The sequence below is a fragment of the Phalacrocorax aristotelis genome, chromosome 3 (genome assembly GCF_949628215.1).
Source record: "Phalacrocorax aristotelis chromosome 3, bGulAri2.1, whole genome shotgun sequence".
Taxonomy (NCBI): Eukaryota; Metazoa; Chordata; class Aves; order Suliformes; family Phalacrocoracidae; genus Phalacrocorax; species Phalacrocorax aristotelis.
Window position 1 is genome coordinate 85,299,345 of NC_134278.1, and position 27,778 is coordinate 85,327,122.

The following is a 27,778-nucleotide window of genomic DNA, read 5'->3' on the forward strand; positions in this document are numbered from 1 at the left end:
TGCTTCCAAGCAGCTCAGGAGGAAAAATAGACTGTGTAGTTCTATGCACTAGTCAGAGACTGATACGATGGTTGCAGCCTAATGTCATCAATAGCTTAATAGCCATCGTGGCAAAAGAGAGTTTCAGAGCGATTTTAAAAGCAATAATGTGGCTATTTACTGTGAGTTTCTCCTGTGCTTGAGGAAGGGAGGAAACACAAAGGTGCTTGTTTAAAAAAAGAAAAAAGTGAGTGGCTGAAGGAGGCTAGCATCTGGGTCCAGGTGAAGGCGGGCATTGACTTTCCTGTGTGGAATTAGAAATAAGCGTTAAGCAGAGCCTAATTTGCAAAGGGCTGTGAAAGTGGGGTAAAAAATGTTCTGATGTCATCTCCCTAAACATTTACATCATTGAAGTTCAAGGTGGTGCAAAACCCTAAATGGCAGGTTAAAGCTTAACTAAAAGAACTCTATTTGCATCCCTAAACTAAGTAGTGGAGTGTAATTGACCCTCCCAACTCCCCACCTTTTCAGAGGGACATAGCTATAATTTTTTTCACATGGTCCTATTCTTATTCTGTTCCACGTGCTTTTTATTTTCTTTTAGTGCACCTAACAAGAGGCTGTGATGCATGAAGTTGGACTTCAGACTTGTCTGCTTGATTACTTTTAAGAATGATAGTCCTGTAATAATAGCACACTAACATGAACAGAAATCCAGGACAAAGCAAGCATCCTAACAATGAAATGTAGTTAAGACTTCTTGTCCTTCCACTCTGTGTGGTATCCAGCTGGAAATGAAATACTGTGACTGCCCAGGAGGCTAACAAAAGGATTTTGGAGTCGCCAAGCCCATTTCTTCAGGGTGATACCACGTTAAAAAAACTTGTAGCTTCTCAATAATCAGTTTGGGAAGCTGGGGGAGCACGTTGAGATGAACATGAGCTGAGTTTGGTTTAATAGCATAGAGTAGCCTGAAATTTCACCAGACTTCTGGTTATCACTTCACTTCTCAATAAACAACAAGATGCAATTTTCCTGCTTGCTGCTGTGAGGTATTTAAGGTGTAGCTGTCTCATTTCCATCTGTGGAAGAGTGGGTTGTGTCAAGTGTCTCAACACTAACACAATTAAAAGTAAGCAAATGGTTCCTTCACACATGCCTTAATGTCAGCATTTTGGACTGGGGAAAAGTGGAAAAACACTATTGGAGCCTTTCCTAGTTCTTTTTTTACCCTGCCAAAAGTGTGACATTCTGTCAGGTTTATCAGACCCATGCTTCTCTGAGCCCTTATGCTGCTTGAGTGGGCTGACAAAAGTGTGAATCCTATTGACATTATAACTCTGTCTACAAAATTGGAGAGGAACTCTCAGAGATGAAGAAAGATGACATCCTAAGTGTGAGATAAAATTGACACTATGTTGCTTAGTTGTTTATGGAAGAAATTTATCAATCATCATTCCTAATGTGACAGAACAACATTTTTGGTTCTTCATATATTTTTAATATGAGTTTCTGATATCCCAAGATATTTGAGTAAAATAAAAAATCTGGCCAAATTTGAGAGTTTACTATTGCTTTGTGCATTTGTCAAAGTAATAATGATTGGTTGTGTGCAATAAATGTAGAGCGCTTAAAATTTAACAGATCCATGGGTAAGTAAGCTTTATTTTAAAACACTGACTGCTTTATTTCCGTATATCTTCTTGTCATCTTAAGTCACAGACATCGATTGTGTTGGCTCTTTCAGCTGTTTTTGTTATGACTGAATGTGAACAGCATCCAGATTAAGGACAGCCTTGTCTTAAAACAACCAGTTGGTTTTAAAATTTAAATTTCCAGCACTTTTCACCATAGCAGGTGATAACTGATGGTTTTTAATGCTAAATTTGGAGCATTTCAGCTAAATAATATTATAAAATACAAGTTTCCCATGTGTGACTTTACAATAAGGCTTCATGTGCCATTGTTATGAGTAGGTTTGTTCCTTGCAGTTTGTACCAGAATAATAGTTTTATTACATCTTATTATTACTTGTTGTAAAACTTGCTCTGCAGCATGGGTTAGTGGGTGGAGATGGGAGGACACAGAATTTTAATTCTGGCTGCAGTGAGGCCCCTTGTGTGACCTCAAAATGGTGATTCTTAAATAAACATAGCACTCTATACAGAATGTGAATTGACACATTAGGTAATCAGTAGTTTAAGGATCAAGACTTTAAGCTCTCAGTTTTGTCTCGATTTAACTCAGGTATAGGCACTAAGGGTTTCTGAAAATAAGAGTTTTTAAGGAACAGTAAATTTAGATTGTCTGTGATGAAATGTGAGCCTAACTCAGTGAAATAGCTATCTCAAAATTAATAGTTCATCTGTGCTTTTTGGTTTTAAAATGGAGAATTTTAAGGCTAAATCAGATTATGAGATCTTAGCATTTATACAGTAATTTCTGGCCAAGTATTTAAAATTAATAATGTTGGAGGCCTATAAATCAGTGCATTGATTAAAAATCTTCAGTTCATTAAACTTCCCAATGGCAGAGGCCATCTCTGTAATATAAACTGCCTTTTCTAGCAGCGGCAACCCACTGGCATCTGTGTTGTAATCTTTTTAAGATCCCTACCTTTTTTTATTAGACCAGTAGCTGTTGTCTCTTCCTGGGCAGGATTTATTTCTCCTTGACGTTGGTCTCAGAGGTGCAGTTGCAACTTTGACATCAGTTGATTCTCATGAACTTCCTAGAGGTACTTTACCAGTTTTGCAGAATAAGGATGCTTTTGGTTGTCAGTTGTTTTTTTGTTGTTTTGGGGAGTTTGGGTGGAATTTTTTTGGGGGGTAGGTGGGTGTTTAGGGTTTTTTTGTGGTTGGTTTGTTTGTTTGTTTGTTTTGTTGTTCTTGGTTTTTTTTGTTTTTCTGGTTTCCACATATGTCCTTTCAGTGGGCCTTTTTGAAATGTCCACAAGGACTGAGGGCATGTATACCAGAGCTGACTGGGCAAAACACCTTCCTCTTGTATACCCCTAGCACTATATCTGACATAATGACATTTTATCAGTTTTTATTCACTCCTGGCACTTTCCATGTTGAAGAACAGTACTGTTTTGTAGATAAATCATGCACAATTGACTTTCTTAAATAAGTGAATCTCCTGATTTTCCTAGTGAAAATGAGAAATGAAAATCCAGAAAAGCCCCAGAGACCAATAATTACCATGGAAAAAGAATATATAGATTCTTGAAATATAACATGATAAATCTGCATATGTTGTTTCTATCATAAATAACTTCAGTTTATCCAGACTTACACACAAAGTCACAAAAGAAGTTTGGCCCTTATTATTCCCAGGGGAATTTGTATTGGTTTTTGCTGTGGTGTTTGATTACCATACCCTTTTTCATTGCCATTTGCACTGCAAGGCTAGTTTTGCTGAGGTTATTTTTTTTAAGCAGCAGCCCATGATACCCTTAATTATGTGTTTCCTGCGCTTTTGCTTCATTAGCAATTTTAAGATATTTTCTACAAGAAATAGATGTCTTCTATACTGTACATCAGTAAATTAACTAGTTTTTAATATATAACTTAATTCCTTTAATTCTGAAGAACAAATAGAGTTGCTTTGCAATAAATTAAATAAGAAAGGTTTTAACCTTTAACATTGCTTAGTGCACAGTGTAGAAAGAGGGTATCAAAGATTTCCATCTTCTCTTTTAACACATTGTTTTTAGTACACTCTCATTTTGCCTAGGAGTTTTATTCTGACACTGGATTTTGCCCATGTATACTGAGCAATTATTTTCAGGTGAATTCTTTGTGCAACCAACACCATTGACTGCAGTAGCTTTGAAAAAAGTTTTTCGTCATTAACAGCTTCTGCTGAATTGATGGGAGAACAAAGTGCTGTCCCCAGTGGCTCCTAAAACTTATGGATGCATGCAATGAGATTGCTATTACTATTTTTAATGAAAAAATGTTGGAGTAGTACTTTTAATAGCGTTACACAAGCATGAAAAACATAATTGTAGAGCTAAATCTCAAGCTCTGTGAGCTGTTCTTCAGCCCTCCAAATATAGTTCATGTTTACAGGTCTTCAAAACTAAGAAACCCCTTTCACACGTTCATCCAGCCAAGCCATGGTGAAACAGTAAATACAGAAACCCCATTTTTATGGGGTCTCCACAGGTGACAGTGCAGTGAATTATGGGATCACATTTCAAAGGAGAAATAAACCTGCTTATGTCTTTGCAGTCACCTGAGACCATAAGCGTTGTATGCTTTTTCAAAGCATTTACTTTACCTCAGGGTAGATTGTGGTGAGCATTAGACAGCGTGGCAGCCTGCTTTTTGGGAGGGGGACACAGAAGAGAAGAGGGACAATCCTGTGGATATTTCCCACCTTGCTGGTGGCCCCAGGCAGGGCTCATTTAGTATTAATGCGGTCAAAAAAATCTTATAAATAGCTTGGTTTATAACACTGAAACTCATATCAAGAAACATAGTATCAATAAGGATGGCGAGCAGTCCTGTCTTTGGTACCTTCAAGTGTTACCAGTACTTAGAAATGCCAGTTAATCACCATGCAGACCAGAGATGGGATTTCTTGTCAGTTGTGGTTGATGGTTTTGCTTGTGGGATTTTCCCACATCTTTCCCATGGCTGTGAGACGGATACATGACCCAATGTATATATGATTTCCATAAACCTGTACAGGAAGGCAGCCTGTAGAAAAAAGCCTTACTATGAAGCAGAGTGATAACTTTGAAGTAGAAGGACATTTTTCATTGGTCGTGAAAACCGGTGATAATGTATAATTCCTTATTGCCATCACATGACGCAAGTCAGATTTGACAAAAAGTGCCTGCCTTTTTCAGCCAGTTGCACAAAGAAATTCCAGGGAAGGAACAGTGGGATATGGTTGAATGTTTTCCAAATGTGTTTTGAAAAATGCAGATGAGCATCAATATATGAAACAGATGATACAGATGAAGTGTGTGAAACCAATGTATCAAAGATTCTTCACTTCCCTATAAAACTAATTAGGCAGCATGCCAATATCACCACCTTAATCTCTTCCTCCTTACTAGACAATAACAATGTATCTTTGGCCATCACTTTTCCCTCCTGAGGTTGTTGCCGTTATCTGTCATTTCCATAAAGTTTCCATGTTAACAATGCTTACTTCTCTGTACCCTTACCCTAGTCAGTCCACGCTTCCAGAAAGCAAAAATCTCATGTAAATGTTTTGTCCATGCCCATTCCATGAATTAATACAGCTAAGATGTTTTAGCAGATGCTGAAGATGAATACATTTAGATGTGCTAATCTACTCTACTTTTTCAAATTTTTTTCTTTATTTAATGCAGAGTGCTCATATTTGGCAAGATATTTCACTGCTTGGGTTTCTGCTCTAAGAGTTATCAAACTTGCATAATAGATTTCATATAGTATTGGAAACAGACTATTTCTAGCATGATTTCTTGAGTTATATTAAATGGAAAATGCATACATAGGTCATCTCTGCTCAAGAATTTAATAAAGTACGGTAGAAAAAAAGAGTTTATTCAGAATATTGTGGGTGGTTTGGTGTTTGGGGTTTTTTTGTTGGTGGTTGTTCCTCCCCCGGCTTCATTCTTCTATACCATCAGTCACTGAAGCATATCAAATGCTAATGTCTACGTTTCCATCTATGCCTGTCTGGTGTATTCAATCATTTTCTTTTATTCCACCTTTATAAGGGAAGTACGCATGTCTACTTGTTCTGTTTTGACAGATGTCTTCCATTTCCCTTGTCATATGTCAAAATTGGTTATGATAGAATTGATTTTCCTCCGTTAAGGATTAGATTTTTTTTCCATTAACTTTTCATCTTTCTGGAGGCTGCTTCGATTATAAAGGCTGGACATGGACCTGTGTGGAACCAGCTCCAGGAAACTAGTGATAGACCATCTGTATCATAGCTGCATGTGCATTAAGAGCATGTTTCTTCCATCATGAGGTCGCTTATAGATGGGGATCTGGGACCACCTGTGTGTTGGCCATCACAGCTGATCTGTCATGTGGTGTGTTAACATATTGGGTGTGTTAATAAATACATTGCATATTTAGAAGTAGTGATAAATCTGTGCTTCTACTTCCCTGCCAGAGGCAGTGGTTTCTTTTTGTGGATTCTGTTGTTTGGCTGTGCTCTGAGCTGGACTTGGGTTAAAATTAGTGGAGTCTGAGGGAAAAGAGGTTATTTGGATAAGTTGGGTGAGAGGGTAGCTGAACAAATCATTGTACAGATGCTGCTCAAGAGAGGGTACCTACTTGTTAGGGACAAGGAGCTCAGGGGTAGAAATTATTAATGTACCGCCAAGGGAGTAGTTGCATGGACTTGAGCCCTTCTCCAGCACTCCTGAGGTGAAAGACGACTTTTCCTGTGAAGAACTGTGCAGAAAGTGCTAGTCCTAAGCATCAGTGCTGTTTTTATGTTAATGACTCAGGAAATATTAATGTTGATAAAGATTGTGGAGGTGGTACTTATAAAAATATACTTGAGGTTTCAACGCATACTGGTTTACTTATCCTGCTTGGTTTGGAAAAGCATTTAGTTATTCAGTTAAAATAATTAAATCAGATATTTTGAGCACAGGATAGATTTCAAGCATTCTTTTTCGCCTTGAGGTTATGGAATTTTATTCTTGCATTAGCATCTTGGAGTGTGTTGAGCAGAGAGATTTTGGGTAAGTTAAAACCCAAAGTTCAGGTAAGGTAGAGTAAGAAGACTTGGTGCCTTGGCATTGACAGTGCACAAGCTTATGACTTGGCATCCACGTTCTTTTCAATATGAAAATTTTAGAAAATTGCGTTGAAAGTGCAACAGCACTTGATTCTGTATAGTAGGAAGTACTTAAAAATTATGTTTTAAAAATTATGTTTTAAAAATCAGTGGCACCATGTCCAGAATGAGTATGGAGTATTACAATGAATCACTTATCCAGTTTTACTGTGTCATCTGCGTATTAACTCTGGCGTAGAACACTTCAGAAAAGGCAACTGAATTTTTAACACTGCATAAATGAAGGCTTCATTCAGATAAAGATGTTTTCTGCCCCCTCACTTGGGGATAAATGGCTTCAAGGAAATACTTTACACCTTGCAAAGCCATCTATGCTGTTAATGCAGAAAAGCCAGCTGTCGTTTCTGTTCCAGCTTCAAAAAAAATGTCGGGGTGAGGGAGTTACCTGGTGTCCCTGCATCCTGGTGGGCAGTGAGTGGGTGGTAGATATGCTGAGTGCCCAAGCCTTGTATTGCCCAAATCTTGCTATGCTACCCTCTAGAAAGTTGCACAGGATATGCTATGAACAGATTACATGCATCTCTTTAAAATGCATCTCTGCCTGGCTTTTCAAACCTTTTGTGGTTTAATTGCTTCAGACACGCTGTGGGAAACTGCTGTAACTTTGAACTGGTGGTATCTGAAATAAATATTGGATGATACTCATCCAGAATCTTCCTTTCTTGTCTCCATAAGTATTTGCTTAGCCTTCATACTTCAGCTTGTTTTACCTTTTTAAAATGGATATTGTAGTTTATATGGAGTTTTTGTGGTTGAACTTCATAATTGCTGCTGACGTAGAGCCTTACTGTAGTTAAGATGTTCATGCATGCAGTATTTCCCTTTTTTTGTTTCCTTTTTCTAAAACTTTTTGCCATAATTACAGTAAATTATTTCTTTCATTGCATGTTGAGAGGGCAGAAATGCTGTGCCAGCAGCCTTTTTTTATTCTTTACTGCTGCTACTATTCTTTTGCTGGCTCCTGAGGGTAATAAGATCTATGCACTCAACTAATTTTCTTGCATAGTTAGCTGCAGTTGCAACCTTTAGTAATCATTATTTAATTAAATCTGAAGTATTGCATGAATATTGCAAAAATAAAAAAGTTTGAAAAAAGTCAATACAAGGTGTATTTTTATATTTCAAACCTGTAAGTCTTATTTCTTTGAATTTTTGTATATCACTTTATTAGTACTGTGACATTAAATGGTCTGCATAATTGTGGAAGAATCGGAGTAAAAGAGAGTTTGGCATTTAGCTGGGGATCAAATTTGTTTTCATAATTCATAGTGAGAATTTCTTAGAATTGGTCTTGTATAAGACGCTATTCAGATATTGAAATTTTCATTCTGCTTTCCCTTTTCTAGATGTTTTCTTTTCAGTTAGCAGAAGTTGACTGATTTTTTTTTTATAAACACATTGACTAATTATTGCAGAAAAAAAATGCTTGTACATCTACCTATATAGATCAGTAGGTCTGCACTGTGAATGTGAAAATGTGGAGTAAATGCTGGTGACTGTATATTTGTGTGAAGGCAACGTAGAGACTAGTTTTTAATAAATAAAAGTTACTGTGTTTGCTTTTGTAGTGGATGGCTGTATACACAGAGCTGCTGGGCCCTGCTTAGTTGCTGAATGTCGCAACCTGAGTGGCTGTGAGACTGGACAAGCAAAAATTACATGTGGATATGACCTACCTGCAAAATGTAAGTCAAGCCTTTCTCAGCGTTTTCTTTTTGTTCTAAGCACTTGGAGTTGGTATGCATGCTGTATTTCCCTGTAGTCTAGTTCAACAAGGTATTAATTTTACAAAATTAGTGGGACTTAATTAAGCATATTCTGTAATAATGTCTTCCCCTCAAAGCAGTTCAGGCTTTTCTAAATGATTATTTCACCTAAGTTATCCAATGAAAACCTACATGTCTTGAAAATATGAAGCATCTTACATGTTTATTTTTTGCAAGCTAAAACATATCCTTTCATATGCATAATAAAGGATTGGAAATGCTTTATGAACAAAATGTGTATTATCATATTTAAGTTCCATGGAGACAATTTTTGGAAATGTTGCATATTTCATGTTCTTCATGCAGATTCCTTGATTGTGGATACTTTGAAAGCCAAGGAGATCAAAGCGATGTAATGTGTTTTCAGCTGCTAGGTAGAGGTTGACTGGCAATTACTGTGAGGGCATCTGTCACACTTTAGCTTTCAGCAGAGTGCAGGTCAGTGCTGGAATGTTTTTGCATATTGAAAGTGGAATTCTCAAAATTCCCACCCTCAAAGAGGAAGATGGCTATTTGGCCTTGTGTACATGTTGAGCTTATCTTGGAAAAGGCTGAAGTTTTGACAGCACGTTGATCTATAGTCTATTATGTAAGAATAAAAAAGAGGAAATCTCCGCAAGTTAGGATCTTACAGAATAGTTTATTAAGATATGATGATACAAGTACTGAGACAGCATTATAAATGGCATATAACTAGAATTAAAGATCTTTTGTTTTTATACGCAGTTTACACGAGGAACATGGCTCATTCAAATATATTTAGATCTGCTCTCTTAATTCGATCTAGATTTTTTAAGGTAAAATCAAATGCTTACTGCAGTAGCAGGTACCTTTTTAGGTTCCTGTAGCCCTTAGTGCCTTAGGTAAAGAATAAAATGCTGTTCTCAGTCATTTGTTGGTACTTTCGATGATGATGATGGAAGCTACTAGTTATTTCCTTGACAGTGATAATTGCTGCATTTCGGAAAACTTTGCTATATTTTACGCATAATTTTACCACATGTTAATGTTTATTTATGAGAGGTTAATTTGACTAGAGGTCAGGGAAATTGTTGAGGAAGAACCAATGTGGTAGTTATGTTGGGTTTGTGTATGGCCAAAATCTTCAGCAGATTCCTATAGAACTAATAGGATTGTTTGATAACACATTGTAATTTTCTGTACTGGGGATTTTTGATGTTTAATTCTTCCCCTTTTTAAAAAAATATCTTGGGAGGGACAGAAAAACTGCTCATCCATAGGTGCATAATTCCTCCCATGTGTTTTAATGAGAGAAATGAAATACAAGGTATCAAAGCAATGAGCACTGAACTGTGTTAGAAGGAGAAAGGGTCATGCCTGAGGCGTGGCCTCCCTTTAAATTTTACAGCAGGGTCTTGCTGAAGTTAACTTGGTAGAACAGAATCATGTTTGAAGACTATAGAACAATTTTTTGGTTTGTTCTTTATGTAGGAATAATAAACAAAACAGTGAGTAAACCCATTATCACTCACAGTTGGCAATAAAACCTGTACCCAGACATAGAGAGAAATCAATATTTTGCTTAATCAATGTTCTCAGAAATTGAAATTGCATGAAAGACACGTCTACTTGTATTTGATCAAGCATCAACATGAGAGGGGGAAAGGATACATTAACTGACAAACAGGCATGGGGAGGGAAATTGGGAGTTTGCATGCAGAAGCTCAGAGTTAGGTAATCCTGATTTCTTAGAATTTTTCCTTTAAACATATCTGTGTTCACCAACTGTTGTTTTATTTTACTTTTCTCTTTAGAAGCTCTTGGTTATTGGCTCATTAAAATATTGTACCTTTTAGACCATTCACCTGGAAGTGATGAAACAATCAAGACTCTGTTTTCATATTTTAAAGACTACAGAGGCACTGGATATCTTTTGTCACTCTGTGTCACTTTGTCATAATAGGATGACAGTTTAACTGTGGAAACTATTTTACATCCGATTTTTGTGATGAGAGCAGCAACGTGACAGGAGGTCTGGACTTCCCCATCCAGATGCGCTGTGATGCAATGTTGTATGTCAGCAATTTGCTGAAGGTTATAGGTAAATAGATAACTGCCAGCTTTCACAATGAGTTTGCTTTTCACTTATCTGTATATAGGAGACCCAACTACAATAATACATTAACAGTTTGGATTTTGTTGTCTCTGCTCTTCTCGTGACTGTAGTTGGGTGAGTAATGGCAGTAGATGTGAAATGTCTTTCCCAGCTTGGTGAATTGTTTTTTTGTTTGTTATTTAACAGAAATGTAAAATGTTACTATCATATTTCCTACCCCATGGATTTTCCCATCCCTAGTTCTTGATCCTGAAGTGCTTTGCTTGGAAACAGCCTGCTGAAGTCAGCAAAGCTAATCTGGGATGGAGGAGTCTGCATATGTGCTGTATGATGCAGGGTTTGGGCCTAAGCTGGGGACTCCACGTTAAAGAAGATTTAGTATTCAAATATCATGCAGCATATTGCTTTGTTTAATAGGCAACTAGGAGGAAGTTGGAAATAAATTCAGCATTTGAAGGGAAGGTTTGTTAGGAAGCTGGTAGTTGGTAAATACAAAACACTCTTGCAATCTCCTCTCTTATCTATTGTAATTTTATTTAATACTTTGCTGTATTTACTTAGGTTAAGTAAGAGCAGGTCTGATAAGTAATTTTTTCACAATGGAAAAATTGAAAAATTACGTCTGACTGAAAACTGCAAAGATTTAGAGTATAGGCTTGATTTCCATGGTTTGTTCTTGTTGCATCTGAGTCAGAGATCAGTTTGTGAAATACACAAGTAACAGTAAAGGTTCAGGGAGAGAATACAGAAATAGTTCATTTTTTTTCTCGTCTTTTTATGCTAATGGTGTGAACAGACCAAGATTAACATGTCTATAGCCTAGAGATGTTGCTTTATGAAGTTTTTGAGATACATATTTTTGAACACCCAAAAATAGTCTGTATGAAAATAGAAGTGAAATCAAATTGACTTTTCTAATTACCAGTTAATGTAACATTCAGTTCAGTTTTACAGAATTCAGTGTAATCACCATCTGCCTTCTGTGCTGCAAAAGCCTACACAAAGCCCCCCGAAATGCCAACCAAGTTATTTGCTGAATACATTATTTTGTTGATGTCATCTATTGTTTTTCAGCAAACACCTATGCAAGCACCCACATTTCCTTACCGCTTTGGAGGGCTGAAAACGGCACTGTTTTTTGCTCTGAGATATTTTCCTTTAATGCTCTCCCAGACTAATCATCAATTACTTAACTTCTGTACTTCATACTGTTGTTCCTGTTAAGAAAAGTTCTCTCTAAATATTGTACAACTGGTCTTCAAACACTGAGCAGTACTCTGATACCATCATGCTTTAAATAAGAGATTAACAGTATCTGTTTAAAGCTCTACAAGTGCTTGTTTTCCTTCTCATTTGATTAATAGTCTCAGTTGGCTCTACTGGCAGAAAATGGTCTGAATGTAAATTGTGTTTATGGCTGGAATCAAGGGTCCATAACAGCCTTGTGGCTTGTTATCTGCTTGCAGAGGTTCACCATAAAAAAAATGACCCTGTCAGAACACATGAAAAAATAAATTCCCGTTCTGCATGGTTTTAAGGGACTTAAAACCAATTGAAGACGTGGTGACAACATCCAGTGCAGGTAATTGGTACCCTGGCCTTGGCAGGAAAGGACCCCCAAGCTAATGTTTCTGTTCTTAATATGTCTAGTAATAATTTCTTTCTTCTGAAAAAAATATTGATGATAAAACCCCTAAATCTAGGAAAATAAAAGTTTCTGGCCTGTAATGTGGGATAGAGCCAACCACTGGTAAATTAAATCTGAAAGGTGGACTTTGAGTGGGGGTACCTTGCTGGAAATGCTAGGCAGTTTCTAATACTTGGTTTTATGTTGTTGATAAAGCTATAATTGTTGGAATAAATTTTTCAGTTTGCTTTATATTTTTAGTACTTTAAGCAGTGTCCTTTAGGAAACACCATATATAGTGTAGTCTTCTGGTCCAAAGTCACTGTGTAGATCAATCTGGAGTAATAATGTGAATCTGCTCTCAAAGGCAATTCCTGCTGTGAAATAAGTAGTTAGGAGGACTGCTAGTATTACACGCAGTAGGAGGAATCAGCCTTTAAATTTGTTTAATCAGATTAAAAAGTGGAGATTACAAAGCAGAGGTTAAAATGTGTGCTTTTATTATATAGACATAATTTTCTGTATTTAAAAGATGAATATGTGGAGTGTATTATTTTAAAGTAAGTCTGTAAGGGTAGTGATTTTAAATCTCTCTATATTTTCTTGGAGATTGCTTACGGACCTGTAATTAAAAGGTTGATTATGCAGAAATGGAACTCCAAAACTCTGCTCCAGTACTCCAAAACTGATAAATTGGAAAAATGGAGCATAATGTTCGAGCATATTACCCAAATTTCCATAATTCCATAAAGAACTTTGTTTACTTACTTTTAAAATCTTGGTTGATATAATAATACGTAAATTTTGTTTCAAACGATTCTAAATTTCTGATATGTGAGAGTCAGCAAGATACTTTCTTCTGCGTGGTTCTGATGTGCAGAAGAACATTACCTTTGCATGATTGTTCAGTTTGCTGCTTCCTTATTTGTTCTGGGAAGAGGCAAGTCTGGAAATTGCAAAACAAGTCTGGGAATTGAAAAGGAAGGCATTAAAAGTGGACAATAGAGTATTACGTAGAGAAGACTAACTTGGCTACTAAGTCCCAATTGGTCAAGGTCCTTGATCTTCTCCCACAGTTGCTTTTAAATATTTTAGTGAAAACAGGTCTGCATAACTAGACTGAAGTTTTATGCAATTTCAGTTATAAAAGGCTGCTGATAAGCATAGGGTGACACAGTCATTAATATAATTGGAGCTTCATAAATGTTGTGATAGTTTTCCAGGATGGATGTCTTTATACATTTTGTCTTAGCTGAATAACATCACAATATTGTCAGCATTGTGCCCAAACCACGTGACACCTAGTGAAAAGAAAAAAAGAAAAAAAAAAAACGAAAAAAAAAAAACTCTACATGGGTATTTCCTGAAACAGCGCTGAGCTGCAGCAGCTGTTTGCTATCCCTTTTTTGCATTTCTTAAATCTTTTTCATTGCTTAAATATTTAAAACTAAATTTAAAATTAAGCAAAGCAGGTTAATATTAATCAAAGGTCCAAGACCCCTTGTTCCTAAGTGATATTGTTGTTTGTATTTCTTTGAGAAAGGATTTTTTTTATGGTTCAAAACCACTTGCTATGTATTTGTGTTTTTCTTCTGAGCTGTGTCTAGGTTTCAAAGGTTTTTTTTTTAATAAGCTCAATTTATATATTTTATGACCCTTTTGAAAATAAGTGCAGTGATGTCTTTATTGTATTTTAATTTGGTCTAATTGGCTCCAGTCATCTTAATCTGCTCTGCTAACCATTAACAATAGCATACATTGCATATGCTGTAAATGTGTTGGGAGGGAAATGTTAATGATTACTTCTTTGGTCCTAAAACCTGCTTAGATTTTAGAGAGGGTTTAATATTATTTATATTGTAAACCTTTATGGCCTGTTCCTCCCTCCTGTACACCCCCTCCACACCCCACCCACCCGCCCCACACAAATGGAGAAGTTAGGACTCATGGGGAATGACGGGGAATGCATTTGTCACCTTCAGTGATAAATGCAGTGAAAGGTTAGCGGTTGGACTCCACGATCTTAAGGGTCTTTTCCAACCTTAACGATTCTATGATTCAACTAAAAACATTCAAATGTCTCCTCTTCAGAGTCTGCTGATGTTCTGTCATCAGTTTGCATAGAAAAGGAACAAGTTCTGTAGCTACCAGCTGAAATGTGTGGTTATGAATCAGCAAGGATCTTACATCATGAGAGTGTATGGTCTTTGTCCTTGGATTTGAGCCTAGCTCAGATATATATTTTAAAATAATTATAATCTTTAAAATTTAATTTATGAATGGACCAGAGCGCATGTTTGTCAGTGCTCTGTGTAGTGTCATGCTGTGGTTAACTTACGGCATGTACTGCAGGAAACTTGTTTCACATCAAATTGTTCGGTTAACAAATGTATATGTTGTGGCTAAAGGAAATGTTTTACTATTGATCCTCACTGCTAAATCTAAATCATCCTCTTCTGGGCATCACTTATTATAATCCGGTCATTGAAAACTGCACTGCAGGACAGGAGTGGGCACAGACAAAATTAAGAGGAGGATTGAATTAGTTGCTCAGTAACTGGGCCCACCATTGGTTTACAACATGCGTGTTAATACAATGTAATGGCAGGCGGTAGAAACTTGATGTCACTAATTTCCTTCCCTGGCCTTACTTCTGTAATTCTGGGCATCTACAATTTCTGCACAGGTCTAAATCTCAGTGTTACTGAAAGGTGTTACAGGGCTGAGTTTGTAGTGTAGTGTGGCAGCGACAGGAGCCTGCACTGTTTGGTATTGCGGTTCCCTGGCGTCAGCATCCAGTGTACTGGGGTTCGCTCTCTGGATACCCCCTTGATGAAACAGAGAGTAAGTTACAAGGTGTAAACACTTTCCTAATGCTTTATTTATGCATAAGGTGCTATTTAAAATGTCTCCTAAATCAGTGAAAAATAATTTGCACTGGAATATGCCTTTCCACAGAGGTAACATGGAGTCATTCCTCAGGCATGCTGGCACTGGACCAGGGCATTGTACCCCCTAAGGCTAATATATTTTATTCCCTCCATACTTGGATATAGTTGGTGCTTTTTGCTCAAATACTAAGAACAAAATTAAAAAAAAAAAGTCTAATGCACATCATGGTTATAGTGGATTATAATGGAGATGTTTATGCTCTGTTAACTGCAGCAGTGGCTGCAGCTCCCTAACACGGTCCCTCAGTAGCCAAAGCCTACTCTCGGTACCTGAAAAAATAATCTTTGATGCATGAGATTTTGTCTGCCTGAATTTTGCCTGCCTCTTTTTAAATGGTGATAGAAATTGCTTACTGCAGTGAAACACAATATTAACCTCATAGCGTGTTAGCACTTTGTGATTTATGCTCCTTTAGTCTCTGAAAAATATGCAGCCTGTCTCCCAGACATGGATTTAGCTTAGAAACTATGTTGCACAGGCTTGGGCCTTGAATTGGAACACTTAACTGCTGATCCGCCTGGTGGTCATTAACTTCATATCTGTTCTTCAGATTAATAATAATTGTATTATTGTAGCTGGAATGTTTTTAAAACAGTACAGCCCACTTTTCTTTCGTGTAAGCAAAGTATAGGATTCCTTTTTGTGCTGAATCTGCATATTTTTCAGCCAAAAATATTACAAAATATTTGCAAATGGAAATAATCAGATCATAGGTAGTAGATGAGATAGCTATTTTCACTCTACCATCTTGACATAAAGCAAAAGGAAGAATATGGACATGAATGATGCTGTGATTTTTTTGTGTTATCCTTCACACATACAAACCTCGCTACTTACTTGAGGTTTAAAGCTGCTAATTTTATTCTTATTTTCTTTGAATGTATTTTGAAAGAATCTTACAGATGAAAAGCGGGACTGTTTCAAGAGGAGTTCTTTACCTGTAATCTAATTCCTTTTGACCAGTCTGAAGTGGATAGGATGGGAAGGTATATAAAATGATATTAAAAAGATCTTTCTTTCACTGAGTAGAGGTATCTTGAGGCAGTTTCACATAAACTAAGTGCACAGACCAAAACATGTTTATTTGGTGAAAACTGAGGTCAAATGGTTGACGTTTCTCTTCAGGAAGAAGATATCAGGTGTGAGACTGCAGGGCATAAATAATGTCTTAATTGCTGTAGGAAAGAATCTCAGTACTGATTAAGCAAGATAGTTAAAGAGAAAAAAAAAAAGTGGTTTTATTTTATGTGCTGAAAATGCTGTTTCACTACTGGTGAAAAGAAACCATCATCCAGGATGTTTTGCTTTTAAGTGTGGGAATCAAAATCACATGTATTTGTTGTTGTTGTTGTTGTTGTGCAGCTCTAGAAATTTCGGAGAAATTAGTTCCCCATTTTTTTAGATTTCTTTAGGCATACGCCTTTTCTTAACATTGTGTTCACACTCAGATTTTTTTTTTTGTTTTGTTTGAAGTATTTTGTTTAAGTTGAAGAGGTTGTATTTTTTAATTTCTTCTTAGACTTCTCAGATTCTTTCCTTTCTTTTGTGGTATCTGTGAGTTTTTGATGATCTTTATTAAGATTCTTGAGTTATCATCAGTGATCTTGTACCTTATTACAAAAAAAAAAAGCGGGGGGAGGAAAACCAAGTGATGAGGGGATACCTTTACGTTACGGTATATCTGTAGCTATACATCTGTTTATATCTTCTCTGTGCATGCTAGTCAATGTTGTAGACTGTTTACACCATTTTGTGACTTGCAGATGTTATACCATGTATTCTTTTCTGGATAGCTGGTGATATCTTTTAGGTTAATTAGGTAGTAAGAACAAATAGGTTCTGAATGTCATTTATTTTTGGGCATTTTCAGAATGCTCAGGGAAGAAACATTGTTAGCTTTTAGCGGTTGCAACAGAGGGCTCTTAGCTTGGTGACTTAGGACTGAAGTTCCACTGTTGGGAATACAGAGAAACTTTGAAATGCATCATCTACAGGGCACAGCAGTCACTCTGGTCTGGGCTTTACACCTTTCTTAGATGTCTTTGAATATTAACAGAAACCCAAGCCGTAACAAAAAAGACCCAGCAGTACTTCAAGTGACTGATAATAGGTCTAGGACCAGGTTTAGGAGGAAAGTGTATTAATGCAAGGTACAGTCCTTTCAGTGTAGTCTTTTTTATAGCTGTTTCTGCCCATATGCTGGTTCGTAGGTGAGTATAATTTGTATTATAATATAATGTACACAGTAAGAAATCAGAAGTAAGCGTTAATTAAACAACTGTCACCAACGTTGAGTTACAACTTCTTGCATACTATTTCTTAGCTATTTGTCATGCTACAAATTTCTCTTCTGGCTCCTCAGGAAAGTGAGTTTTACTGAATTCCCTTTAACCTCAGACACGGTGGTCTCAATTCTTACTTTTTCTAGTGATGTATCAAGAGAGATGGACAGAGAAACATCTGACCCTTTTAATGTTTCAACATGGCTAAAAAGAATGTGTTTGATACATCACTGCACACATTCTAAGTATGCTTCCTATTTAGTTTTCAATTATAATAGTTGGTAGCTTCCCAAGGCTCTTCCTGGCTTATAAATAAATACATAAATGAGGAATGCTTTGCAACACTAAAAATAACCCCATTGATATCTTAATTCCATGAATGTCTGTCTGGATCACATTTATTTTTTTGCAACTTTCTTATTATGCTTTCTATATAATTTTATACAGTGTTTGCATTAGGATTAAAACATGTGGGTTGGTTTTGATAAAATAAGAATACAGTAAGAATATTGTTTAATAACTCATAGCCTGCATGGGCTACAAACAGCAGGTCATCAAGACTGTAAACTGTTTAAAGTACCCACAAACACTAAGGAGGAAACAGTTTCTCATTTGTAGCTGTACGCTTCTACGGGAGAACTTATCTTGGGCCGCATGTCTCCGGGACACAGGGCTCTACCCACCCTGGGGACAGTGATGCACAGACATCAATATGATGGATACAAAATGTCCATTTATTTAACTGCGTCACACGCTTATATAGCTCTTGCGCTTCCTGTTCCTGCCACTCCTATGGGGAGGAGTCTATCTTTCCGTCACATCCTGTTATCTTCCGGTCGCCGATCCCTGTCTATTCCCCTACACTCACTGAACCTTTTTGTTTTAACAACCGCATTATTCATTTTTAATTCTCCAGCAGAACTGGGGAAACTCTGCACAGGTTATATGTGAAGCAGAGACAGGATAAAAAACCTTGAGACTTTGAGAGCTGTCATGGATAGCAAAACAACGCCCTGTAATAGGCTCTGAAAACATGCAGTTTTGAAACTTACAATTCGTTCAAGTAAAAGATTGCATTTGTGTCAGGTGTAATCTTGTTTAAAACAACTTTTTCTTTTTTTTTTTTTTCCCCTCAAAATGGAGCAGAAATGTTACCAGGGAAGACTGTTCCTTTAAAATTAATTTGGTGTAATACAGCCCTATTCATGAGAAGCTGAAAGTGAAAGTAATGCAAAATTGAGTGGGGAGCCATGAATATTGTTTGGTTTCTTTCAGTTTAGAGAGTTGAACCTAAACAAAGATGCAAAACAAGTAATTTTAAATCAGAATCTTACACTTGGCAATGAAAGACAGCTTCAGAAAATGTGTTTTGGCTTTGAATGATTGGCCACAGCCTAAGAATAAAACTGCCTCTCTTCACTACCAGATCCCTCCTTATTGCATGGTTTTTAAAGGGCATAAAACCTCCCCTCTTGTTGTGATTTATTGTTACAGAATATCTATTGCCTGTTTTGCCTAAGGACTGTATAAATGGAGACTGCATTTGACATAAAGGTTAGTTTCAGCCAAGACTGATATTTCCTTCCAGATAACAAAAGAAATACAAAACAAGACAAAGAAAACGCCAAACCCCCAAATGACAAGAAAACAAATATTGTTTGGGTTAAAATTTTTACAGTGGTTATGGTTAAAAAAGCTTCCAGCATTGTCCTTCCCTTCCTAAGTAGTTTAATCTTCTGAGTTAAATTAGCTCTTGCATGGCACAGCTACCACCTCAGCCTTTCTTGGATTTGCTGCTTTTGGCAAGGGAAAGGACTACCCAACACCCCAGACTGGGATGTGAAAGAAAATCTAAATTACGTTTGATCAACTGGAAAGCCACTGTGTTAGCACAGTAGTACTACTACACTACTAGCGTAGTAGTAAAGAAAACTTACATACAGGTTCCCCCCCATCAGAGAAGAGGCAGAGAAGATCCACGTTGAAGTGTCAGGAGTATGTGAGTCTTATTGATGCTTGGGTGTCCTGTTGCAGCTAAAGATCCAGGAGTCCTCTTTCTTTATGGAACTTTAATAATGCAGTTGGGGTATCTGGGTTTTTCTCCTTGTTTAAAAATTTGAACATGCAACTGTGTAAGTCCCTCAGACACTTTTTGTCAAATTAATGTAACCTGTAAGACTGCAAGATCTCTAGAAACACAGTAAAATTTCATCGGGTTTTTTCCCTGTCTTTTTGTTGTTGATTTTAGACAATGGTTTATTTAGCTTTTCTACCAGATGGTTTTATCAAAAAGAGCAGTTAGTTCATGGGTTAGTTCATGTATAATCTCTTGTGATCATACATAGAGGGGGAGGCTGAAAATGAGAGAGGACTTTTTTGGACTGATTTTTTCTAGTAACAATGTTTTAGAGCCCCAATGACTATGAATAAGAAATCAGGGCAGCACAAATGAGTAAATCCACTTTATGGCAGACACAGCATGTTCTGGAAGGAAATCCTCTTAAGGGGGGACAAGTCTATACCTCATATATGACAGAAGATGGGGGACTTTGGTCTTTTTCACACATTGTGATGCTGTCTGGTGTGTTGTATGTTCCTGTAGCATATGAAGAAACTGTAGCTGCACAGCTCCTTCTGCTGCTGTTGCTCTCCTCCCAGACAGCTCAGGGCTGCGCTCATGCCTGCAGGGGTGCAGACTTGAAGCACCTGCTTAAAAACAAAAAATAACGCCCCCGCCATGTAACCCACATTAGACGTGTGCGTTGGCAAGGCAGCAATGGGAAAGAGAAAGTTTCCAAATATGACTTAAGTTCACTGTCTTTTAATAGGAGAGGAACATATTTTTTTTCATTTTTTGAAATATTCTGTGCTTAAAAAATACTCTTTGAATTAGTTCCAACTGTGGATGTGACTTTTGTATTGGAGTAACTTAACCACCGAGAACAAGCTGAGGGTATCAATGCATTTCAAGTAATCCACTGAAGTTGGTAATAATTTTCTGTCACTGCTGTTCAGTGTCGGATTTGAAGCAGAAATGTATAAGCAAACAGCTCCGTAACTCATTATCTAACCTAGTTCCTCCTAAGAATCCTATTTTATTAAATAAATTGTGATTCATATTAGACACAGGTGTGGTAAGTCCCTGTCTTGTGTTTTTCAGCAGCCTGCCAGTGTGAGCAGCCTGAGATTTTGACGTATCACTGTAAAGTGAATGAATTGTTTCCTAATCTGCCCAGTCTTTTAGGAGGTGAATTCAGTGGCTTTAAAACTGGGAAAGCTTTGGGCAGGGCCAATTGCACTGAGCTCTAAAGCAAATGCCTCCAAGGTGGTCACCTCTTGGTAGTGCCATTTTTGGCCACATGTGCAATACACGTGTTTTTTTCTCCTCCCGCACTTTCCTCATTTTTCCATATTATCCAACCAGCCAAACATATCTCCTAGCCTGTGGCAGAGGAATTCAGTGTGTTTCTTTGCTGCTGGGCCTTGCATTTAACTATTAGCTTCAGGCTATTCTTAATACAAACCAGTGCTAACACTCTTTTGGATTATTGTGTGTTTTATTGGAGAAATCATAATGGAGGTGTGCTGTTGAAGTTTGGAAAACAATGTATTTACCTACCAGTGCTTTAAAATACAAAAGCACCCCGTATTGGCTTGCAGTAGCTGGATGTGATTTGGCTCCAAGCCCAGCATCCATTATACCTTGCACCTTTAGCCTCCAAATTGGTAAAATGACAGGAGTACAATTAGCAGATTTAACTACAGTGTCTCTTATCTAAATGCTATGCCTGGCAAGTATATTGTCCCTTCCCTACCCCTAGCTTTTTCTACTTCTTCAAAATTTCCCCCCCTCTTGCCACCACTTTCTTGGGCAGTCACTTTTAGTGGTGATCTCTCCATATTGTTATTGTGTCTTTTCATAGACAGGCAGAGAATCCTTGATCAGTTAAGTGTTTTCCCAACCATCTCTCACCCTTTCTCAGCTGTCTTTCCTTCTCTATGCATTGTCCAGCTTGCTTCTCTTTGCTGTAAATTCTTTTTTGATTTTTTGATTTTAGTGTTTAACTCTATTTCTTCCTTCCACCTAATGAAAGAAACACTTCCTCTTAGTACAAAGTTGGTGCTAAATCTTTGGTTTCATTAAAGTCAGACTGGTTTGAATTAAGGTTTAGGGTTCATTCCTCCTAAAAGTAAGAGAAGCATTTGAGCTTGGGCTGTAGGGAGGTGCAAGTGCTATCATCCCAGAAGCAATCCAGTCCTCTTTCATCAGGTATCTGTGTCACTAGACTCAAGCATTTCCAGTTGATCTGAAAATATTATTTTCTCATTTAAACCAATATGTTAATTCAGGCTGTAGGTAGTTCGCAATCCAAGTTCAATAACTAAAGATATTTTATTTGTCATCTTGGTATGCACCTTGTCTTAATATATGCCTTAAAAAGATGATTGGCATTTCTTTTTACTGCATGAGGTGTGATATGTGCAATGTTCCCTTTTATACGTACAGGGAATACCCCTTTTTAGTAATCCCCACTGTTCAAACATTGCTTATGTATCATTGATCAAACCATACACATTTTAAAATGCATTCCTTCTGCTTTCTTCCTATCAGATGTTGAGAAATGGTTGACTGCAATTTCTCAACGTTGCAAGAGCTAGTCTAAGCTTGCCTTCTGATCAAATAAAGTCTTAAGACATTATTCTTTATAATAGGCCAGACTCCATGATTAAACACACAGAGTTTTAACTTGTGAATACTTGACCAAACAAATGCCCTAATTCACAGGAATAGATGGCATATGATGATTTGTTGGCTGTGAAAATCTTCATTTGTGAAGGCAATTGTTACTTACTTTCATGAAATGAATTTCATCTGCGATCAGTCTCATAATATGGGTAGTATCTATAAAATTATTAGGTAGTTTGTTTTTTAAAGAAACCATGGCTTTTCAGATGGTTGCATTTTGGATCTTCGTGGAGAATTATGTGTTCAGCTGGTGGGCTGAACAAATATTTCTTTACCTTGTCTACTGTAACATCACTCGTGACTAGTTGTCCTATTAAAAGTGTCTGGAGACTGGTAAAAATCATGCTTTTCTCCCTTTTTAAGTGATCATTGTTTTTGAAAGCTAGATAGACTTCTTTGTTTCTTAGCTTTTAGTCTGAAATAGCATGCATTTCTTCAGTTTTTAAAATGCAAGGTTTCTATGTAACCAAGGATTCTGAGATCCTTTCTTTTGTACATTTACATTTGAAAATATTCATTTGAGGGTAATCCCAAGTAAAAAGAAAGTCTCTTGTGGCACAGTGGATGCCTGCAGGTGTTCTGATCTCCTGCTATATCACTGGCTGGGATATTTGACCTTCATGTTTAGTGAGTTCATTCAGGCTAATCAGGATTGGAAACTCTGTGCAAATGAGATTGTAAATAAAGGTTGAACGTGGTATTTATTTTAAAGAAAATATTTGGATTAAGGAGAGTGTGATATATTTATCATTCTGTTTTCCTCTTCCAGCTGAACACTCTTAATGTTTTCATATTTTGTTAAATTATAATAAAAATTTAAAAATGTAAAATAAATTGAGGTGAATCATAGATACATCCCGCTGTTTCTTTCCCCCGAATATCAGTCGTAGTTAATGCATTCAGAACATAATTGTAATGTAAGGAGAATTCAATCTTGACTAACAAGCTGAGAAAGAGATGAGTAAATCAGTTTTCCTTCTTCATTTTTAAGTGTTTCCTTGAGAACAATTTTTGGAAGGTAAGAAGGTTAAATTATGGGTCCTACTGAGGTGTCTCTTTTTTTAAGAGCAGTGAGAGATGTTACTAAACATGGTTTCCCCCTGAAGTCCTTGCTAAACTCAGTGAAGTCAGTTTGAAAACTGACAATACTTTGCCCTTCCTGAATACCTAGCTTATCTTTAGGTTTCTGAAGACTGGTGGAATTTACTAAATCCTTTAAGGAATAAACGTGATATACTATATATGTACAGATTTTTATCTATTTTCTTTTATTGGCATTACGTCAGCATGCAAGGTCAGTGAGCTAGGCACAGACTTTATTGCTGCACCATGCTGGCAGTGCTGTTCTTTTCTCACAAGCATTCCCAGTTCTCTTTCTTCAAGTTTCTACTTGACTAACAAAACATTTGCCTTGCTCTTTTGCCAAGTTCCTAAAAATTCCCTGAGGACCTGTTTTCACTTTCTGTAGAGCATTTATGTTTTATCTTTGTAAGAGAGGAGTTTTGACATCTATTCTTTTTTCTACCCTAATGGGATTGATTTTGGAGTTACCTACACAACCATCCCGACATTCCTGTATAAGTATAAACCTTCAAAATACATGGAACAATGACCTTTACATATCAGGAGATTAACTAAACTGGAAAACAATAAAACTTAGTGAAGCAGGAAACTTCAAATGAAGTGGAATGATTTTTGAAGCTTATGTCAGTTTTAGAGCTTTACTTTTATGTTCCTCTAATTTTCAGATTACTTTACAATAGTGAGCAAATAGTAGGGTTTACCGTTTCTGCTTAAAGAATGGAATGGAACAATTTAAAATATAAAAGTAGTGTTTTGCTTGAGCGGAATGGTGCTTGTTGTTTGAGACTTCTGTGACCATGAAATTTCAGTTTGCCCTCTGTTAAAGATGTCATTTCAGCAAACCGAACAAAGTGGTGGCAGAAGATTTTTTTTCTTGGAAAGCCTTTTCAGGAGCTTATTGCAGTTTACAGGTTCTCTTGTGACATTTAAAAGCAATTTATTTGGTTGTGGTAGTGACAATCCTTAGTTATGCAAGCAGAGGTTGGTTTTCTTTCTCTGGCTTGTACCCTTCATGATAAGATGGTTACGGTAGAGTTAAATATGCTGTCTGCATAAATCTGTTTTGATACTGTGGATAGCACTACGATTCTGTATGTTCATATAGTATATGGTTGTATTCTTCAAATAAGGGAAATCTTAGGAGAAATTTTTCAAGTACTTGAATGAGCACAGATCTTTCTGCAGGATATCAATTTCTGCCATTCAAATGATTTTCCAAATTCATTTTTTTCCTCTTTTTTCTGGGCTTGCCTAGACATGGTTAATGTGTATAATTCCCAAATAATGGAAAAAGTAATATTGCAGAATATTGTCTTTTTGGACAAAACAAACACAAAGCTGGAATGCTGGAATTAAGGCTGGAATAACTATGAAGAAAGACTGTTTGTTAACAGATGGATAATTTTGAAGATATTATTCCTTTACAGCTTGAGCTGTCACATTTAAGGCTGCTTCCTACAGCAGAGTATTGGAAGTAACCAATTCAGATTGTGAACACAGAGTAAACATTCAAAATAAATTGAAATTGCCCTATGCGAATCATAGTCTTGAGGAATTTGAAAGTAAGTAGTGTTACTGAGATATGTTATTTTCTCAGCAAGGAAAGCAAACTTGCTTTCCCCAGACGTACCTGTCACTTCCTAAATTCCTTATTCAAAACCATGCATATATTTTCATTTGTTTATGACAGGCATAGAAGTGGGAAGTCCCCATTCATCCCTATTGCTCTCAACACAATATCTAACAAGGTTGACAGGTCTTGTAATTTGTTTGTTGCTTCTATTCTTTCATTACTTTTTCTTTAATTCACAAAAGACCTGTATTCCAACTCCTGCCACTTTATGTCTTAAATTCACTTCAAGTGAACCTACATTTAAATAAAAAATCTTCTGCTCTGAATTAGAAGGTGGCTGCACTTACTTGAATGGATTTTAACGATGAAAATAATAAGCTTCAGTAGCTTAAAATTTTATTGCAGAAATCTGTTACTACATACTAATTCTAAGCACTCCAGTGCTGATTTAAGATCTTACCAGATGCCTTGTCAGAGAGATTGCAGAATGAGTGCATGGGTGCTAGGCACATGGGAACATCTGGTCACTAAATAATTTTTCAGATTTAAAAAAAAAGACACTGTGGAGCCTGGAGAGTCTTGCTTAAAAGGTGCCTGGGGTTGAAAATTCAGTCCAGAAATCCATGATTGCTACAAGCATCCAAATGCCTTAAAGAAAGGTTGCAGCTACTTAATGTGGTGAATTGCTTGATGGAAGATATTGCTGTCAAACCTCCAAGTATACATTTTCTTTGCCTGGGAGTGTCACCCTAGCCATATAAACTTTAATTAAGGGCTTAAAGCATTATGTTGCATGGGAAGAGGGGGCAGAGAAGAAGAGGAGCTAAGAACTTTGACCAAATACAGAATTCAGGCCAAAAAGTTGCCTCTTCGTTCCATACCATATTCAGTGTTAAAATTCAGTGAGATGTAAAAGGAAGAGGAATAATTGGGTGATAAGTTGCTTCATGAAAATTTCAAGGTGGAGGTTCTGCTTTGTGGCTCTGTGTCAAGAGTTTTCTTTCAAAGTAATCATTTCATAAAAGGGGTGGAGAAGTGGTTGAAAATGTGGGTATATTGATGCTTATTACAGTAAACTGTCATTAAATGGTCAAGATCGTTTGCCCTGTGTAACTCGTACCTGCCTGTGGTAGTTTTCTGAACACCAGATCCTGTAAGGTTCTGGGCACCTCTAGAGCACTGCGAAAAATCTCAACTTGCTTTGCAGGTTCTTGGCACCTTTCAGGCGTAGATGGAGGAAGAATGTACCAAACTTGTTGGAACAGAGCGGTCTATGAGTGCATGGAAAAAATTCTTCCACCCATACCGTGACTGGAGATAGGGTGTGTCCCATGAGGTCTGGGATGGGAAAGATTGTTTCCTGGAGGCAATCACCGTCCTCCTGCTGCTGCCTTTCCCCAGAGTGAGCTCAGAGGCATGCGTAGGAGGAGACCCATTCATTATGTCTCAGGTTTGTTGTCAGACCCTGCTTCTGTGAGTGGCTGTAGTGATCCGCTGCGGAGTTGTGCTCCTTTAATGTATTCACACTCTGCCCTGCAGTACACATGCTTTGCGTTTTACACTGTGGTCGTGGTGTAGTGCTTGGCATTTCAAGGAGAGGAGCGAGGTAGCCTTCCAGTTTTCCGTGTGCCCCATTTCAATAGAAGTAATTAAATAATCCAGTATTTTAAGTACCGGAAAGGATTTAGGCCTATTTATGAAATAATTTTAGATTTCTTTATTTGAGATTCTTCAAGATGCAAGGTTAAAAAAACAAATACATCGGAAGGTACATATTTCCCCAGCAGGTCATTAGTAATGATATAGCAAACTTTATCTTTTAGTTTATTTGGTTAGTAAATCAGACTTCCAGACATCTGTCTTAATGCTTGTTTCCATGTTTAATAGCTGAGCTAAAGGTTAAAAAAATGGGTTGCTTCATCATTCTTTCAGCATTTGGGTAAATTTAGTCCAGCCTTAAGGTTTCTGTACCAATGTGCTGCAACTCTTGAGCTGCATGATTAGCTCCTAACCAAGTGCTTTGTGAAGCATGGAGGATCGTGGTGTATTGGAGATAACGAAGCATACCACATTATAACATTTCCCTTTCTTTTCCTTCTATGGTTGCACAGAGCAGAGGAATTTTCCCGCTCGTGTTTGCTGAGGGAATCCGTGATTAACTTCCGGAAAATAAAATTCTTTTCTTGAAAGACATAAGTGCTTAAACCTAATACTGAAGCAGCAGGTGAAAAATAATAGTGAAGCTGGTTTTAATGCGGGAAGTGAAGAATGCGTAATTGAAGCAGTATTAAGATGAAAAGGCATTATGTGAAGCTGCCAGAAGTCATTATAATACACTAATTAGCACACTTTACACTCTTAGCTTATGCTGTTGTGTGATACTATTTCTTCCTCTTTCTCCTTTTGTATTCCTTAACTTTTTCTCCAGGTATTTGAAGGCAGGCAGTGGTATTTCCTGTATTTTGCTATTTTATATGCTTTTGTTACAGGAACCTGTCACTGGCATAGTGTGGATTTTCCTCTCGATAGCATTTTAATATGTATGCTTGGGCTTTAGTTTTGTTTTTCCAATGTGTAGAAGAAAAACACAGATTATATTTCAACCTAGGTAGATAATGTCAAATTGTGAATGGAAAACTTTAGTCTGTGTGTGTGACTGATACCTTCCTTTGCTTGCAGCTTGTCTACCTTTTGTTGTGAGTCTTTCTGGAGAAAGCCTCCTTTTGAACATAACAAATGTAAACAGTCTTTGTATCTCGCAGGACTTCTGGAAACGGTTCACTGTGAAATCACCCTGCTTAAAATGCCATCATAGGGTTTGTGCACCACCTGGGGAAATAACAGCTTATGTGATATGTAGTAAC

The 27,778-nt window shown here is 37.1% G+C and overlaps 1 protein-coding gene across 17 annotated transcripts in view; it reads left to right on the top strand.

The window, feature by feature from the left end:
* The window catches only part of MACROD2 (mono-ADP ribosylhydrolase 2), a 911,164-nt gene that overhangs the window by 269,576 nt on the left and 613,810 nt on the right, over positions 1–27,778 (top strand). For all 17 annotated transcript variants that reach the window (XM_075088273.1, XM_075088274.1, XM_075088281.1 and 14 more), the window contains one exon: positions 8,376–8,492. In XM_075088273.1, coding sequence (XP_074944374.1) covers positions 8,376–8,492 — 117 coding nt within the window. The remainder of the gene's footprint in view (positions 1–8,375; positions 8,493–27,778) is intronic.